Source organism: Miscanthus floridulus, chromosome 7, assembly GCF_019320115.1.
Source record: "Miscanthus floridulus cultivar M001 chromosome 7, ASM1932011v1, whole genome shotgun sequence".
Classification (NCBI taxonomy): domain Eukaryota; kingdom Viridiplantae; phylum Streptophyta; class Magnoliopsida; order Poales; family Poaceae; genus Miscanthus; species Miscanthus floridulus.
The window spans coordinates 49,780,027-49,795,748 of NC_089586.1; the positions used below are offsets into that span (position 1 = coordinate 49,780,027).

General features: G+C 39.6%; 1 protein-coding gene across 1 annotated transcript; it reads right to left on the reverse strand.

The window, feature by feature from the left end:
• Positions 1-7,664: 7,664 nt before the first annotated feature.
• Positions 7,665-12,478, reverse strand: LOC136465494 (uncharacterized). Its single transcript, XM_066464203.1, has 4 exons — positions 12,065-12,478; positions 10,465-10,614; positions 10,241-10,350; positions 7,665-7,893 (listed from the first exon to the last, which is right to left on the reverse strand). The coding sequence occupies exons 1-4, from the start codon at positions 12,476-12,478 to the stop codon at positions 7,665-7,667; spliced, it is 903 nt and encodes a 300-aa protein (XP_066320300.1).
• Between the last annotated feature and the right edge of the window lie 3,244 nt (positions 12,479-15,722).

Genomic DNA, 15,722 nt, shown 5'->3' on the forward strand with positions numbered 1-15,722 from the left:
GAGAAATGATAAGGTTTTTATTAAAGCATTCTTTTATGTTATCCTATCAATTCAATAATCCAAATTATACGTGTGGGGAAAGTTTTGTTTAAGCAAGATTCTGTATTCATGATGCATGCATCGGCCTACCCGTTCACTCAAGCCGGAATATAGTGGCATTCGCAAAAAAAAATTGGCACATCGCACACTCACTTTCTATACGCTAAACGATTCTTACGTAGCGTAAGTTAGTGTACCTGTAGAAAATTGATTAGATAAAACCAGTGCCGCTATTCTAGATAGACCATATTGCTAGGGCTTATACTAATTTACATAATTTTATTGCATCCTACTTTTTGCAAAACTTTTGTTGGTCAAATTTTAGGTTTTGAAAAGAGTTATGAAACTCATAGACTCATTATTGGGTCTAGTACCACCTGTGGCTGAAACGCCCAAAATAGCACGCTTTCTAAGGCGCTCGTCTTCCACCAGACGCTAAGCACCCTGAAAGCTGGCTACATCGGACGGTTCCGTCGAGCATACCCAAGGGAGAACTCAAACAATCCACGTTTCTCCTCTAGGATCCAATAATGAGAACGAGTTTACCATACTTAGTCCATTTCATACAACAATAGTTCTCAGAAATACATTATTACAATACTAAGTTCAGAGTGTGGAATTTAAACAGTAAAATTAAAATAAACATCTAACGATAAGATACAAGGATTTGTCTGTGCCCACTAGAAGAATCCACCACACAACAACCATTTCTTAAGCTGCACCTGCAACAGGGGTAAATAAACCCTGAGTACACAATGTACTCGCAAGACTTACCCGACTAGTGGGAATAATTTCCTGACTCCAAAGGATATGATAAGCTTTATGGTTTGCTGGATTTTCCATTTGCAAAAAGCATTACTAGTAGTGAATCCTTATGTATGTATTTTATTAGCAGTCATGATTAATTCATTAGCTAACCAATCTAGGTAAGCACCTGTTCTACTTTCAAGCAAGAGTTGAGCAATCAGATCCATTCATTCCCTTTTATCTTCTAGTTCCTACTACGGTGCTAGATCATAGACAAGTCGTACCGTATTACACGGCGATTCACGAATCAATGTAGCCCAACTGGGTATCCAAAACACATGCCCCGCTTGTACCCCAGGCACAAGCAAGACCAACCCACTACTCTCCTGTCAAGGGGTCTAGGTCCCCGTCCAAACTTGGACTCTAAGCCCCCACACCTGAGTCCTAGACATAATGTGGTGCTTAGACCTCCACCATCACCGTCTCCAATCAGTTAGTCCGAAAAGAGCCGGAACCTATGACAATAGGGCAACAAGCATTTGCGCTCCCATAAGCAAGTATGTGCTTAGGATAATAAGTCTATGACTTGACTAGAATCCAATACAGCGGTCGATCCTTAACCGAGACAAACAGGGAAAACAATATAACTAAGCTATGCCCCATTGGCTATGGGACACAACCCCTTACACCCACTAATACCCGTACCATATCCCTACCTAGTCTCAATTTCCTTTTACTATTTTATCATGAGTGTGACAATAATAATCATCTATTATGAGTAATGACAGGTTACTCTCGCTACTCGACCTATGCTAGTATGATTCATGGGTAGGTATATCTATGCATGTAGTTTCAACAATAAGCCTGTAACGTAAATGCATATCACATATATATATATCCTGTGATTATTTAAAATAAGGGTTATGCACTGGGGCTTGCCTTGGGCAGGCGGGGTGCCAGCTCAGTCAGCCAGGACTTATTTGTTCTTTGGGTAGCGCTACAGGCAAAAGGTTTAGTACATATTCGGTATCTTCTCCAACAATAAGACTCAAAAGAGAATTCTTTCTGCAAATGAGTTTTCAGGAGAGATGATGCTCATATTTGGGTTGTGCCTCTCGGTAACCCAAAATAGGTCTCCCATATAAGTACTCTGTTGGAAGCTGATTTTGGATCTCTTGCTACCTATTTTGGATTTGGGTGTCCATGTGGGTTCCTTGTTGGAGACAGCCTTAGAGAGGTTGGAGGGGAGATGTGGATGCTGCCTCATTGCTCCCACCTGTGTTCACCCTGCCATAGCGCCATTGTTGCCACTCGCCATGCATGTGCAAGTGTGATGGGATGCCGCCGGCGAGCAGGCAGAGCAATTGAGCCGAGCAACTTGCCAGCTGCAGCAAGTAGCCGACCAGAGATGCACAAATCAGGTGGGGCGTGACCATGTGGAATAGTGGTGTACAGTAGACCGGTGCCCGGAGGCCAGGCAAAAAGGCAGGCTCCACTGCTCTGGCCGTGTGGCAACGTGGACGAGGCGGAGGCCCAGTTCAGCTGACGCGGCGTGGTCCGAGGAGCCAGGCGGAGCAGCAGTTGCCAAGGCCATCCAGTGCTGCGCAGCACACATGAGAAATGCGAGCGAGGGGAGCAGCACGGTGCCTCAGCGAGTGCCAACTTAATGGCAAGTTGAGATTTTAACACCAATGGTAAGGGAATGCAAATTTAAAACAGTGAAATTTCAATGGCATTGAAGGAATCCATAGAAATTTTGGTGACAATAAGAGAATTTATTTTTAGAAAGAATAGGTATCCCAAATAGAGCCGTGTATACTGAACTAAGTAAAGCCATTTTTTCCCCACATTTATATTAACACATGGTTTGCGGCTAAGATAAAATCTACAAATACAATTATATATAGAAAACACAAAGCCCGCCTCTTTTCGGTGCCATCAAAATTTTTAGGCATTCTTCTATGCCACTGAAAATTAAGAGCATATTTGGCAGGGCTCTGGTTCCTCCAAAAACAGCTCCGGCTCTGGCTCCTTAGGAGAAGTGGCTCATCTGAAGGAGCTGGAGTTGTTCTGAAAACGTTTGGTAAAACGGCTCTTGTTTTCTGGAATGGATGAAAGATGACAAATATCTATAATACCCCTAACTTATTATTATTTTACTACGGTGTACATCCCAACCTAGAAAAACAATTTTTCGATACTTCTGTGATTTATTACGTATTTTACAAGTCCCGGACGATTTGATCCATTCCAGAAAAGTTGCTTTGCATTGGGAACCCTGTTCTATTCGTAAATTATTAGAGCCATCAATTGTTTTCTTTTTCCCTTGTATTTTTTTATTGGGAACTTTATCTTTTCTCCTATTCTTGCCGGCAGATCCTCGTCTTTGTGCTGCTTTTTTATCACAGGATTGTGTTGTGCGCCCGCTCCGGCGCCCATGGCCTCGCCGCCGTGCCACGCGTCCGCACCGACCGTGGCCTCGCCACCACTGGCCACCATGTCTTTTCGCACACGGATGGACTCAGCAGCGCCGGGCTAGGCGGGGGAGGCAATCGGCGGCCAACAGAAACGCCTAGCGGCGCGCGTACGAAGCCGGAGGGACGGAGGGGCCCTTAGATATACTCCGTATTCGTAGCCTAGGAGCTCGGTTCCGTATGCATGAGGGCACCGATCCGGATCCGTTGTTGCCGTAGCTTGGGGCTCGGTTCCGTATGCATGTGGGTATACATGGGCCCGTTCGTTTCGCTGAAAAAACAAACCGAAACACTGTTTCGGCTGATTTGTTGTGAGAGAAAAACACTGTTCTGTCTGAAAAAACAAGCTGAAAAAAATGGATTATAAGAGAAGCGAACAGGGCCATGGTAGCCTGATCGGTGAGGGCACGCACAGGGAAATCCTGTGAACGAAACCCTCTCTCTCTCGGTGGTAATAAATAGATTTTCATTATACTCGTGTACATCTGTTATTACTATCTAAAAAGCACGTAGACCTTTCGTAAAAAAAAATTGGTGTACGTGCCTCCGAGTATATTGTCATGCCGTACGTGCCTCCGTGCCTCTTCATTGACTGGGTTTGTTAAATCTTTGAATGGTGTCGAACAACGCTGTCCTTGATTTTGAATAGGTTTCATGTAGAAGATAATCTCTAAAAGCACATAAAGAGAGTCATTAGAATCAAAAGTGTGTATGAGTGACCATCTGAAAAAGAACATGATTAAGGCCATTTTCAGTTGAATTTCTCCAAGCAAATTAGGGAATGCCTACTAATAAATAACTACCAAAACAGTACGGTCACCGCCTGCCAACTGGAACAGCTAAAGATCAGAAGTATTGGCGTGAGTACCTGAGTAGACAGTCGGCGTGGTCCGCTAATCGCCGTTTCCTGCGCACGACGTGCCTGCTCAGTTATCGGCAGCAATCCGGAGACGCTACACGGCACGCCTGACAGTTGCACGAATGCTTTTTGTTCTTTTTTTTTCTGGCGAGTAGAGTTATATACTAGACGTGGAGGGCTGGGTAGCTCGACTCGGCTCGGTAAGCTGACTCGTTAGGCAAATGAGCCAGCTCGGCTTGGCTCGTTAATATTACGGGCTAGAGGGATAGCTTATCTCGGCTCGTTAGCGAGCTTGAGCTAACTCGTTTAGCTCGCGAGCTAAAAAAATATGACACACATGTTTATAATGTTAATGCCACAATAATTTTTAAAGGTGACGTCCACCATTATACAATCATATATGATTAATACATATCAGGTTCATAAAAAATATCAACCATGCAACATAGTTGGTCCATCTATGATCCATGCAGTTCTAGTATACTTACTAGTTGCTTGCCACCACAGACTTAGGAAAGTCCATAAATTCAATATCAGCATCATCATCTTCTCCCTAAAAAATAATCCATAAATCAACATTTAAGTACCACATCAATTATAAAATCAAATTTCATACGAAACAGCTGAAAATAAAGATTACATATTAATGGAATAGGTGTACACTTCTAGATCAGCATCATCTTCTCGATTCTTGGTTATGGGCTGATAGGCCTCATCGTTTGAGCTCGTGAGCTATCTCGAGCTGTCTCGTTAAAACAACGAGCTAGATTTTCAGCGTAGCTCGTGAAAAAGTTAAAACGAGTCGAATCGAGCCGGATACGAATCGAGCGAGTTGGTGAGCCACGAGAATTTTGGGGCGTACACGCACGGAAAGTTTTTTTTTTTTTTGGTATGGAGCCGAGGAAGGTTGAGCCTGCAGTTCGATACAGATATGGAAATACTACTCGGAATTTGACGGCCAGCTTTTTTGGTAGGGAGCCGAGGAAGGTTGGGCCTGGTTGGTACTGCAGTTCGATACGGATAGGAATTTGACGTAGGTGTGCAATGCAATATACTCGGAGGCAAGTACGGCACGGCAATATACTCGGAGGCACGGAGGCACGTACAGCACAGCAATATACTCGGAGGCACGTACACCAATTTTTTTGGACGAAAGGTCTACGTGCTTTTTAGATAGTAACAGATAAGAGAAACATATGAGCCCACTAGCAACTTCAGCCTCAAGTTTTTCCAAGAGACCCCATTGAGGTATGGTTTCCCATGGGGAGCAAAGGGAGTTTAACGTCCTCATGTTCATCACCAAGAATGCTCAAGCCTCAGTACCGCATAGAAGGTGAATGTTGTTTGAAAATTGGAACGCTACATGAAGTGGTTGCAATATTAAAAAAAAAATCTGAAATCTACAAAATAGGGAAGCGGAGGAAGCAAGGTATGGGTCTTAGTCCGTAGGCTTGCTTTACGAAGGAGCTTGGTGGTAGTATTTAGAACCTCATAGCAGAATTCAGGTTTATAGTTGATGACCATTGTGATGGCCTTTGAACCCTACATGTTGAAACATTCTAGGCTATTTTTTCTAGTGACATTTTAAATAAAATTTGCAAATCTTAAAGCAAAGTGCAACGAGGGAAATATTGTTACTGAATAAAGTAGTTTTGATGAGGGGGGAGGGTCTCACCTCATGGAGATCTAAAAGGTAGACATATCATCCTATCAGGTTTCATGGGTACGAGGATGGCTCTTCATCTCCCATCTCTGTTCCCTGCCTACCCACCATGCATATACGTGATTGAGCCTTTTGCTAAATATGTATGTGCTACCTTTGCTAAGCATTGTTACCGCCTTGCTTGCTATTCATTTATTTGGAATTGTTTATACTCAATTACTTATTTGTTATACACTAATAGTTGTTATTAATTAAATTTAGAACCATCATATGTGATGTATCAATGCAAGGATGGTGATCCCCGCGTGGATTAATTCCCCGTGCAAGGAAGGGGATGAGAAGAAAAGTTTTTTCCCACAAGTTTTCATGGGGAACAGGGATGAGAAGTTTTCTCCCCATGGGGACGGGGATGGGGTGCCATTCCCCGATGTGGAATTCTCCATTACCATCTGTAGTTTTGAACATTGTAAAAGAAAAGTATCTATAGACTAAAAATCCCATATGACCCATATTTCCAAAGCAGACACCATCATAACCTACAATAGAAGTTCTCACAGGTTTAGCATCATGATCCAACCTGCCGCCTTTCTCATCCAAATATCTCCTCAAAGCTCACCTCCAAAGGTGTGTTCCTATAATATCAACCATTACTTCGAACTACCATCACGGTGATTAGTTTCATACTTTTGTGTTCAGAACCAACATACTTGATCACTTGGCACTGGCTGCGACATTTCCTCTCGTGTGGCCTAAAGATTTTAGTATAATATTTTAAAATGGTAGAATATTAATCTATAATTATTTTAGTATAGATTTTCCATATCAATTGGCAACAGCTATCGCGTTAAGATATGAAGTTTTCATTTAGGATCTGAAGTTTTATCATGTAACCTGTTAATTACCCAAATAAATTATCAATAAAGATAAACATCTATGTACAATCAAATTTTGTGAGTATGCTATAGTTCTGAGAACAGTTGAAAATTTGGATGTACTAGTTTAGGGCAGCATGCTTGTTTCTTAACTTGTTAGTCAAAATACAATGCCTTATTAATCCCATTACCCTCATATTTCCATGCATATAGACAAGGAAAGAAGTAAAGCACAAGGCATATCAACCCTTGGAGTCATATAGGTAGGCTAAATTGGCCAAAACAGAAACCCAAAGTGTGGTGTTATAAAAAAATGGTCTTACAACTAGCACTTGGTTGCAAAAAATTGTTTAAGGTTTTTGTTCTATTGGTTCTCTAGTTATTTTATTATACGCTCATGGGCATTTAGTCTGAATACCAAAGTGTGGTGATGCCAAAATTTGGTAGATCTATTATGGGCTTGTGGCAGCTTTGGTCACCAATGAAATGCACCAAAAATTCAACATGATTGTTGCCATAGTGCCTCTACTCTTTTTTTGTTCTCTTGATGAAACAATAGACAACACAAAATATGGTGTGTTATTGTTATTGCTCAACGAGGAGGGCAAGGCTAGTGCATGTCATGATATCCGAAGAGGTAAATCAAATGTAGTCACATGCATGAGGTGTTCAATGACTTGTTATCCCATTGTGTGGTTTCTCAAGTTTAGAGAAATAGCCTTGGTGCCATAATGTTAACCATGCACAATAATTTTCATCTTATGCAACATCAAAACATTAGGTCCATTACAATCAACCATATTGGATCTTAATAACATAAACACCACCACGACCATAGTGACAATTGGGTTACAACCATTCCATCTAGCAAATATAGTTTCGATGCCAAGGAGTTTATTTTGATATACGGTGCCAAATACTTATGTGTATAGGTTCAACAAAGATTTTTCCCTTGCACTTTAGAACAATACCTTGATCCCCTTTTTCCATTTGTGACAAAGCAGTACCACTTATTCCCAATAGAATAAACTTTTATCATTTATAGTGAAGTGGGCCCTCTTATCTTCAGCATAACGTTGAACCCACACATCTTTCCCTTTTATGATGAAGTGGGCCCTCTTATCTCCATCGAGGATACTAAATAGTGTATTGGGTGAGGAGAATATGATAAGGGCACAAAGCAGATTGGGCCTTAGTCTTGGTTCCTCTATAACAATTTCTTCAACTTCTCCATAGTTGCTGCAATGTGGGGAAAATATAATGTTGAAAGTTAGACAAATGCATATGTAATATGCATGCATAAAACAATATTTATTCATCAAATTTATATCAGGTAAATTGAAACATGGTCAAGTAGAAAAAAAACTTTCGATGAAGCAGATATACTTATTGATACAAAGTAAAAATGACTACTTCGTACTGATAACAGAATGAATCTAGGTGACATAAACTAAATAAAAAAGTATGATTTGGTACTACACATATCACCATTTTGCCATCCTACCCTTTTATGTCCATATGTGTTTCCCTTGGGAAGTCTCAAATCATATTTAGTCACAAACCATTCCACTTTTTGTAGTATTCCTCCATTTATTTTTTATAAGGCATGCACATATTTCAAGGTTCAAACCTATAATCTTCAACCAACATTCAAAATAAGAGTTTGTAGATTATGACATACAACTTTTAAGATTGTAGCATTAATACTAAAAGTATTTTATATCATGAGTTACAACTTTAAGATATTGAACGATGCAATATAAGAGATACCAATGGTCAAAAGTATAGTGTTTTAGGGCAAATAGTCAAACCACGCTTTTTGTTTTGAAATAAGGGAGTATTTAAAAAGGCACAATGTTTGTAATACTATCCAACACCCCCATGAGATGTGTTTTCATTCTCTATGTATAAACTATTCGCCTTTGAACTTTAAAACTTAAGGATATAACTTAACCCCAAGGAGCAAAACATTCCAAATTAGGTGCTACCACTAATGATCACTAAAGAAGGGGATGTGAATACAAGATACTATGAAATGGAAACAACAAATAAATGAATCAACATGAATCATCTTTGAAGGATGATAACGATGTCACATGCTGTGAACTTCATCATCAATTGTAATGAATTCAATTACAAGGATAGTTTGGACAATATCTCCATTCATATTTTAATTTGATAGGTACCATTTTTTTCCAAAAGATGGTGTTTGAGGTGCTTCAAATACAATGCATGCTACTTCTTAAAAAGAAAAAACAATCAATGAAATGTTGCAATGACAAGGCATGCTTGATTTAGTGGTTTATGTCAAATAAATGTTGGCATGGTGTTGTGGAGGATTTCTTGGACTTCACATAAGTTATTTCAAGGAAGGACCAAAGTTCTATGAAAAATATATGAATCACAATTGTCCATGTAAAGTATGCATATGACAAAATGTTCATTATGGAATTATTGTTCTCTCCATTGTTGGCAGGCCATCTGGCCAACAATCTTCAAACATGTAGATGTTGATCTAGTGCACAAGAATTGATATTGTTTCACTAGTGGAAGGAATATTCAATATTGTTTTGTCTAAGAAACAAAGTGCATTCATGAATGCTAGAGTTTGAAACACACAAACTATGCTAACTAAGTATGATTTGAGATAAAATGCTGATTTGTTAAAGAATGAGGCAATATTTTACAATATGGAAAGGCTTTGGTCAAAATAGCACCTATGGTTTAAAAAGGCTAAGTTTTAGAAATTTACTGAGTAACTTAGTGGTCAGACAAGTGCAATTAAATCTTAGTGAGGAATTTTAGACAAACATGTTGCTTATCACAATTATTGTTTGGTTGTGTTATATGTTGATGAATGTCTACATGTATAAAGCTATGGGGATTAATTCGATCTAACAACCTAAGGGCTCTTATCATATATATTCGCTTTTGTGTAATTTTAATGTGCATATGACCTCTCATTGGAATGAAAATGTCTTATTTCAACGTCATCAAGGAAAATAGGTATAAAAATGTGTTCATGCAAAGACAGAAGATGTTTTTTGATCCAATTAATAATTTTTTGTATGGTAACTCTAGGTCCACCGATGAATGGAGATCTAATTCTACATATTTTAGCATTGCAGTCCTAAGTGTCATAACCATGGGTCCTATTCCCCATGCAAAACCCCTATTATACTATTTTTCTATAAAAAATATGTTCTTGTTTTCCATAATATCAGTTTAAAAATTATTTTTATGACCAAGAGCAATATTTTTATTTGCTTCAGACAATGTGAATATATATGTTAAAAAGTAACCACCACAAACAAAACATAAATACCTTATATATGACAGTTAGTCTTGGATCTGCTTCTCATTTTTTTTGACATGCTATTTAATTTCTAAGTACATAATTCTATAAACTTTAATGTTTACTTATTGTTTTCTCTTGCTATAGTTAACTACATTGTTGATAGGAATACCAATAAAGCTAATGATATATGGTTCCATATTAAATATTTTACCAAAATAACCATGCTCATTTTTTAATGTAAAACTTTGAACGTGTATAGGTTTAATATGGTTGAGAAGACCATGTTACCGGCTAAAGAAGTTATATAGTTCATCTTCAGTCAATGGATACCCATCAGATAAAATCACAAGCAGAGTTCTCTCTTCTTTTGGAATGTTATTTGGCTGACATAGGAGTTCCTGAAGAATTTGAAAGAAATGACTTAATCCAACATAGCAGTGAGTTTGGTACTACCATTAATTATTAATTGATCCCTCATGGGCATGATATAAAAACTAATTTCCCATCCTTACATCCGCATTCTCTAACATTTCTTCGAGAAAGTTAGTTGACCAAAATAAAATTGTTGCCTCCTCTGTAGTTTCAGGCATCTGAGCACTTGTGGCTTGACCTTGAGTGTTTTGGGCTTGACTAGAAGATTCATCCAAGTTGGTTACAATACCCTACACATGGACGTGATAAATCATGAATCTATATATAAAAAGGGATTCTCCTTAAATACAACAAGAAAATCATTGGCTTTCGACGATAAATTTGATACATATATACCAATTTCATGGCTAGGATGTTTCTTGCTCTTATCATTCTTCTTTCCTAGAGACCATGCTCACCACTTCCAGCAAGGTCTTGTCATACTCCCCCACCCTACAACCTCCAACTTTGGTGCATACTCTATCGTTAGGTCTATCACCACTACTAGCCATTGCACCACCTATTTTCCTTAGTCACTAGCACCACCCACCACCCTTACCCAAAGCTCTTATACCCCATTTGGATGTCGATATTGAAGCCCAAAATTAGGAATTGGAATCATGTTTCTTGAATGCTGATGTTAGGATGTTTGTCGAATTGAGATTTGGCAATGGAGACCCATTTTCATGGTATTGGACTATAACTAGAAGGGGCCTATCCCAATACAGAGACTAACCCCTTCATATTGAGTGGAATTGGAGGACCTTGGCACTCGTCATCTCCATGGCCGCTCACCTCCACCTAGCCTCCCACCTCCAATGTCGGCCACCTTCGTCGTCGGCCACCTACACCAAAGGACCCTGTTGCCGATGCTTGAGCTTCTTCCCTGAGTCCTCACCTGCTTCTTCCTTAATGGATGACGACCACATCCTCAGCTACTTCTTCCCCAAGTCTAGCCACCAAATCCGCTTCTTCCCCAAGTCTAGCCACATCTGGATCCTCTTCTTCCATAAGTTCGGCCACCAGATCTATTTCTTCCCTAAGTCCTCTGCTCCTTGGTGGCAGAACAGACGGAAGGCATGGAGACAACGGGCTCCATCGCTCCTTGGAGGTAGCGATGACATGTTCTTTGTCTCCCTGGCGATGATGTAGGTGGATATGCTTCCCTGCGCTCGATCCTATCCCTACCTTTAGAGCCACAGGGGCATAGCCACATAGGGCCATGGCTGAGGATGGTAAGGGTCACGAATCCATAGCTGAGCGTGAGGAGAACACAAGGAAGTTGGCAAGGTGGCCTCCCACCGTACGTCACCACACATCCCGTGAAGGAGCCATATTCCCAATTTGATGAGATCTACAGCCAAACATGATTTGGTATTTGCCATCTCACTAGATTCTAGATAGCAATTTCATCTACACCCAAACATACGATTTGGTATCATAGCTCATTTCCATTACTAGTCTGATTTGGCATTGGTACCCAATTCAATGCCAGTCCTCCAATATCTACATCCAAACTGACCCTTAGAGAAACTTCCTTTCCTCCTAGCACCACCACATCATTGTACAACATTAGATATACTCCGCACTCCCATTAAATCCAACTTTGATCGAGATCAGTAAATCCTAACCTCTAACCCATGAAACCCTAAACATCACCTAGGATTATTTGTTGAGATTGAGATTGAGTAGTAATCTTACCAGTCTAACACAAATTTCTTCCATCAGACGTTCATCATGATCTTGAGCGTATTCATAGATTAATTCCTGGATCTCAAATTCTTCAAGTAGATCTCCTAGGGCTTTAGAGCAAATATTATTGAGGTAGAAATCAATTCTTTCAATAACTTCTTTCGCACCGGGAGAACTGCTATTTGTCTCACCCGATACAAGATGAACAAGGTCAACAACAAATTTTCTCACAGAATCAACCATAACCAAGATATGGTAGTCATTAAATGCATTTATGCATTCAAAGCAATCAACATAGCCATCTTCTTCAGCAAACATCAAAAAGGCGATTGTCAATACTGCAAGAAATGGATCAACTCCAATAGAAAACAACATGTGGGAGAACAACCGACGAACTTTCTTGAGGTAGGGATGAGAAGCCATGGATGTTAGGGAAAGAAAGAACTAGGGGAGAGAACTAGTGAAGTACTACTAGGTCCTTCACCGATTAAATAAACATCAATAAGTCGTGTCTAGGATGCTTTCAAGATATTTTATAATATATAACCGTTCAAGATTGAGTGAAGGAAACAAGTTGCCAGCAAAAGATATTAATAACGATAGGCCTTTACTCATTAAAGCTGCCTTGTTTTTAGCATACCTGCCAAACCACCTTAACAACTTTTGGCATATAGTACCTTACTACAGTGTGTGACTACTAGCTGTATACAATCATTAATTGTAAAAATGACTTTTAATGTGAAAATGGCACCCACCAAACACATAGAGCATCTCATGTGCACTCCTAGACCAAAAGTTTTAGGAATCAGACTTTCTCATGTGGGCTAGAAACTCTAATTCAACACACAGATGTACTATTGGGGTGTATGTCGTTGATGATCATTATTGATAATTATAAACCATCAAAATGCCTTGAATTCATCTTTAAAATCAATCGCCAACATAGGTGTAGTGGTTTAAACTAAATATTTCCATGAGTTTTGGTGATTTTGTGAATACAGGAGGATTTATTTAGAAAACATGCTAAATTGGTCGTACTATCATAAGAAATCAGATACATCCACGATGAAACCAACTCCATTGGGCTTTAATCTACAATTCATTAGCCAAAGAAGGAAGTCCATGTGGATGGGAGCCCTGGTAGGGTCAGCCGACCCCACCAGTAGGTCGACCGACCCTCCCTAGCCCATCTGTTAGCTCTAGTCGTCTCTAACCAACCTTGGGGATTAATCTACACCGTTTATTCAAGTCGGTTTGAATGGAGGGATGAGATTAAGTCGTGCCATGGATTCATGGGCTCACTAGGAGCTTGGCGCCCTCTATAAAAGGAACCTAGACCCCCCTCTAGAAAGGCATCCTAATTTATTCAGAGATCCAGCTCAGAAGAGAAGAGTAGATCTCTAATTATCATTATTTCTAGTATAGTTTAGCTTAAGTAAGATTCAAGTAAATTCAGGCTATCGCTTGGGGTTCTGGATTCATCTCTAGAAGACTTGGTATAACCATTGTATCTTTTAGATATCTTATTGTGACTTTGATCTTAATTTATATTATGTTTCTCTTTATCATGTTCCTAGTTTACTTCGAGTACATGCATGATATAGTTATAGTTATCTTTAAGTTTATACATAAGATCACAGAGCTCTCAATTCAGTACTCTAGTGAGTTGAGTAGCCGAACTCTATGTAAGTGTGGTGCTTATACATTGTTTTTCCTATGGATGCACCCTCCATTCCGGGTGTGGTAGATCTACGTGGGTGATAGCCTCGTTGATGCTCTGTATTCCACCCCCGTCTGTATGACTAGTAGGACTTATGTCATGATGGAGAAGTCATATTTATTATGCTTTTCCTGAGAGATGTCCCTTATACATAGATGAAGAGTTAATTATTGCTATAGAGTGTATATGCTTCTATATACTAAGACTTGTTGATTAGAAATAACTTAGGAATCTTTCTCTTGATTATTACTTAATCTAGCTATGCTACATTTAGGAGTATCTATATCTATCTCTGAATTGTCATACACTTATATTATAAATATCTTAAACTTATCCATGTTTAGAGTAAGTGTTTAGTTAGTGATTTCATCATAAATATAGATTTATCAATATCTTCCTTGCTATCGTTCCTCCCAGTGGTAAAAAATAAATAACGATGCCTAGAATACTCTAGGTGAAATACTACAATGGTATATCTGTGCGCTTGTAGAATTCTTAATTTCTAACACACACTAATAAGTACCAACATATGTCAATGAAGATAATTATTGTACTTCTATAGCAACAAACCCCTAGTTTCTCAGCAATATAGTAAAGGGTATCCACTACTACAGATTGACTTATCACTATCGCCACTTTCACTTCCGTAGCAATAGAAGCGACTGTGTTTTACTTCCACCACCGGTTGGACCGATAGCGAGGCCTCCTGAGGAAGGAAACTAGCATTGAAACTTCTACCACCAATAGATTAACAATAGATGCGGCAGTGGTATTTTCTTAGTCGTATGAAAAGCCGAGCCAACTGGGATACGTGTTATGGCCACCGGCCCTCCATGACTATTTGGTCTTCCGGCGGTAAAGTCAGCGTGAGTTATTTCCCAACTACCCACAACACAGCTGCATCACCATTACTTGCACTTCTCCATCTTCAAGGTTGGCCTATTTAACCAGGGTCTGGATGCACCTCTTGGGCTCAATCCACACACTCTTGAATCCACATACTCATGAGCTACTATATCTTTCCTCATCACGAAGAAGTGCTTTCTCTTCGTCCTTGCACCTCTCACGGTCTCCTGGCCATGGGAGGTGCAAGATGGAGATAAAGCACCTCACAAGGATGCTAGTGTTTGGAGAAGGCCTTCAAGATTAGGTGCTTTAGATTCCATAATCTTGTTGCCTTTCAGGATCAAGATGTAGATTTGCATCCTTCGATCCTCAAAGGTAGCAAGATTATGGAATATAAAGCACCTCACTGAGATGCTAGTGCAAGTTTTGCAAGGTGCTCCTTCTCCATCCTTTGTGAAGTGCTTCCATTAAATAGGAGTTTGACCTTGATGATTGCAGATCTTCTTGCAGATCTTGTTAACAGAAGATCTACAATCATCTGGTTCTCTCCTATTTAGGGGCTCCATACTCAATTGGGGGGTGCTTCAAGTTTGTGAGGTGCTCATTCTTCAAGATTGGGTGCTTTATATTCCATCTTATAGCTCACATGATCAAGAAATAGATCACATCCCTTGACTATGAGGGTTGCAAGATGGAAGGTAGAGAACCTCACTGAGGTTGAAGTTTTGCGATGTGATGTGTCGTTCTTTATATTCCATAATTGTATGTGCAAACCGCCGTATGATACGGATCTGTTATCGCGTAGACCTCAATGGAAAATACATAAAGAAGTACTACTGAAGTATTTAATTTGGGTCGATGCTTGATAGCCGAGTCTCATCGGCTCAAAATAGCTGACACCTAGTGTATCGCTTTTAGAACAAAAAAATAACATTGAAAGACATAGGATCAAAAGTGACATTCAAATAGTAGATTGTTTACTTATAACTTATAAGACCCTAGATATAATCTATGGTCCTAAGAAAACATTGTTTACAACATCTTGTGCATGGATGGTCACTGTGATAGCCCCGACAGCATCAGTGAAGTCTCCAATCAGGT

Coding starts and splice junctions, on each gene's coding strand:
- LOC136465494 (XM_066464203.1), bottom strand. CDS start 12,478: ATGGCTTCTCATCCCTACCTCAAGAAAGTTCGTCGGTTGTTCTCCCAC. Junction 10,615..12,064: donor AAGAAATTTGTGTTAGACTG/GTAAGATTACTA, acceptor GTCCATGTGTAG/GGTATTGTAACCAACTTGGA. Junction 10,351..10,464: donor AAATGTTAGAGAATGCGGAT/GTAAGGATGGGA, acceptor CAAATTCTTCAG/GAACTCCTATGTCAGCCAAA.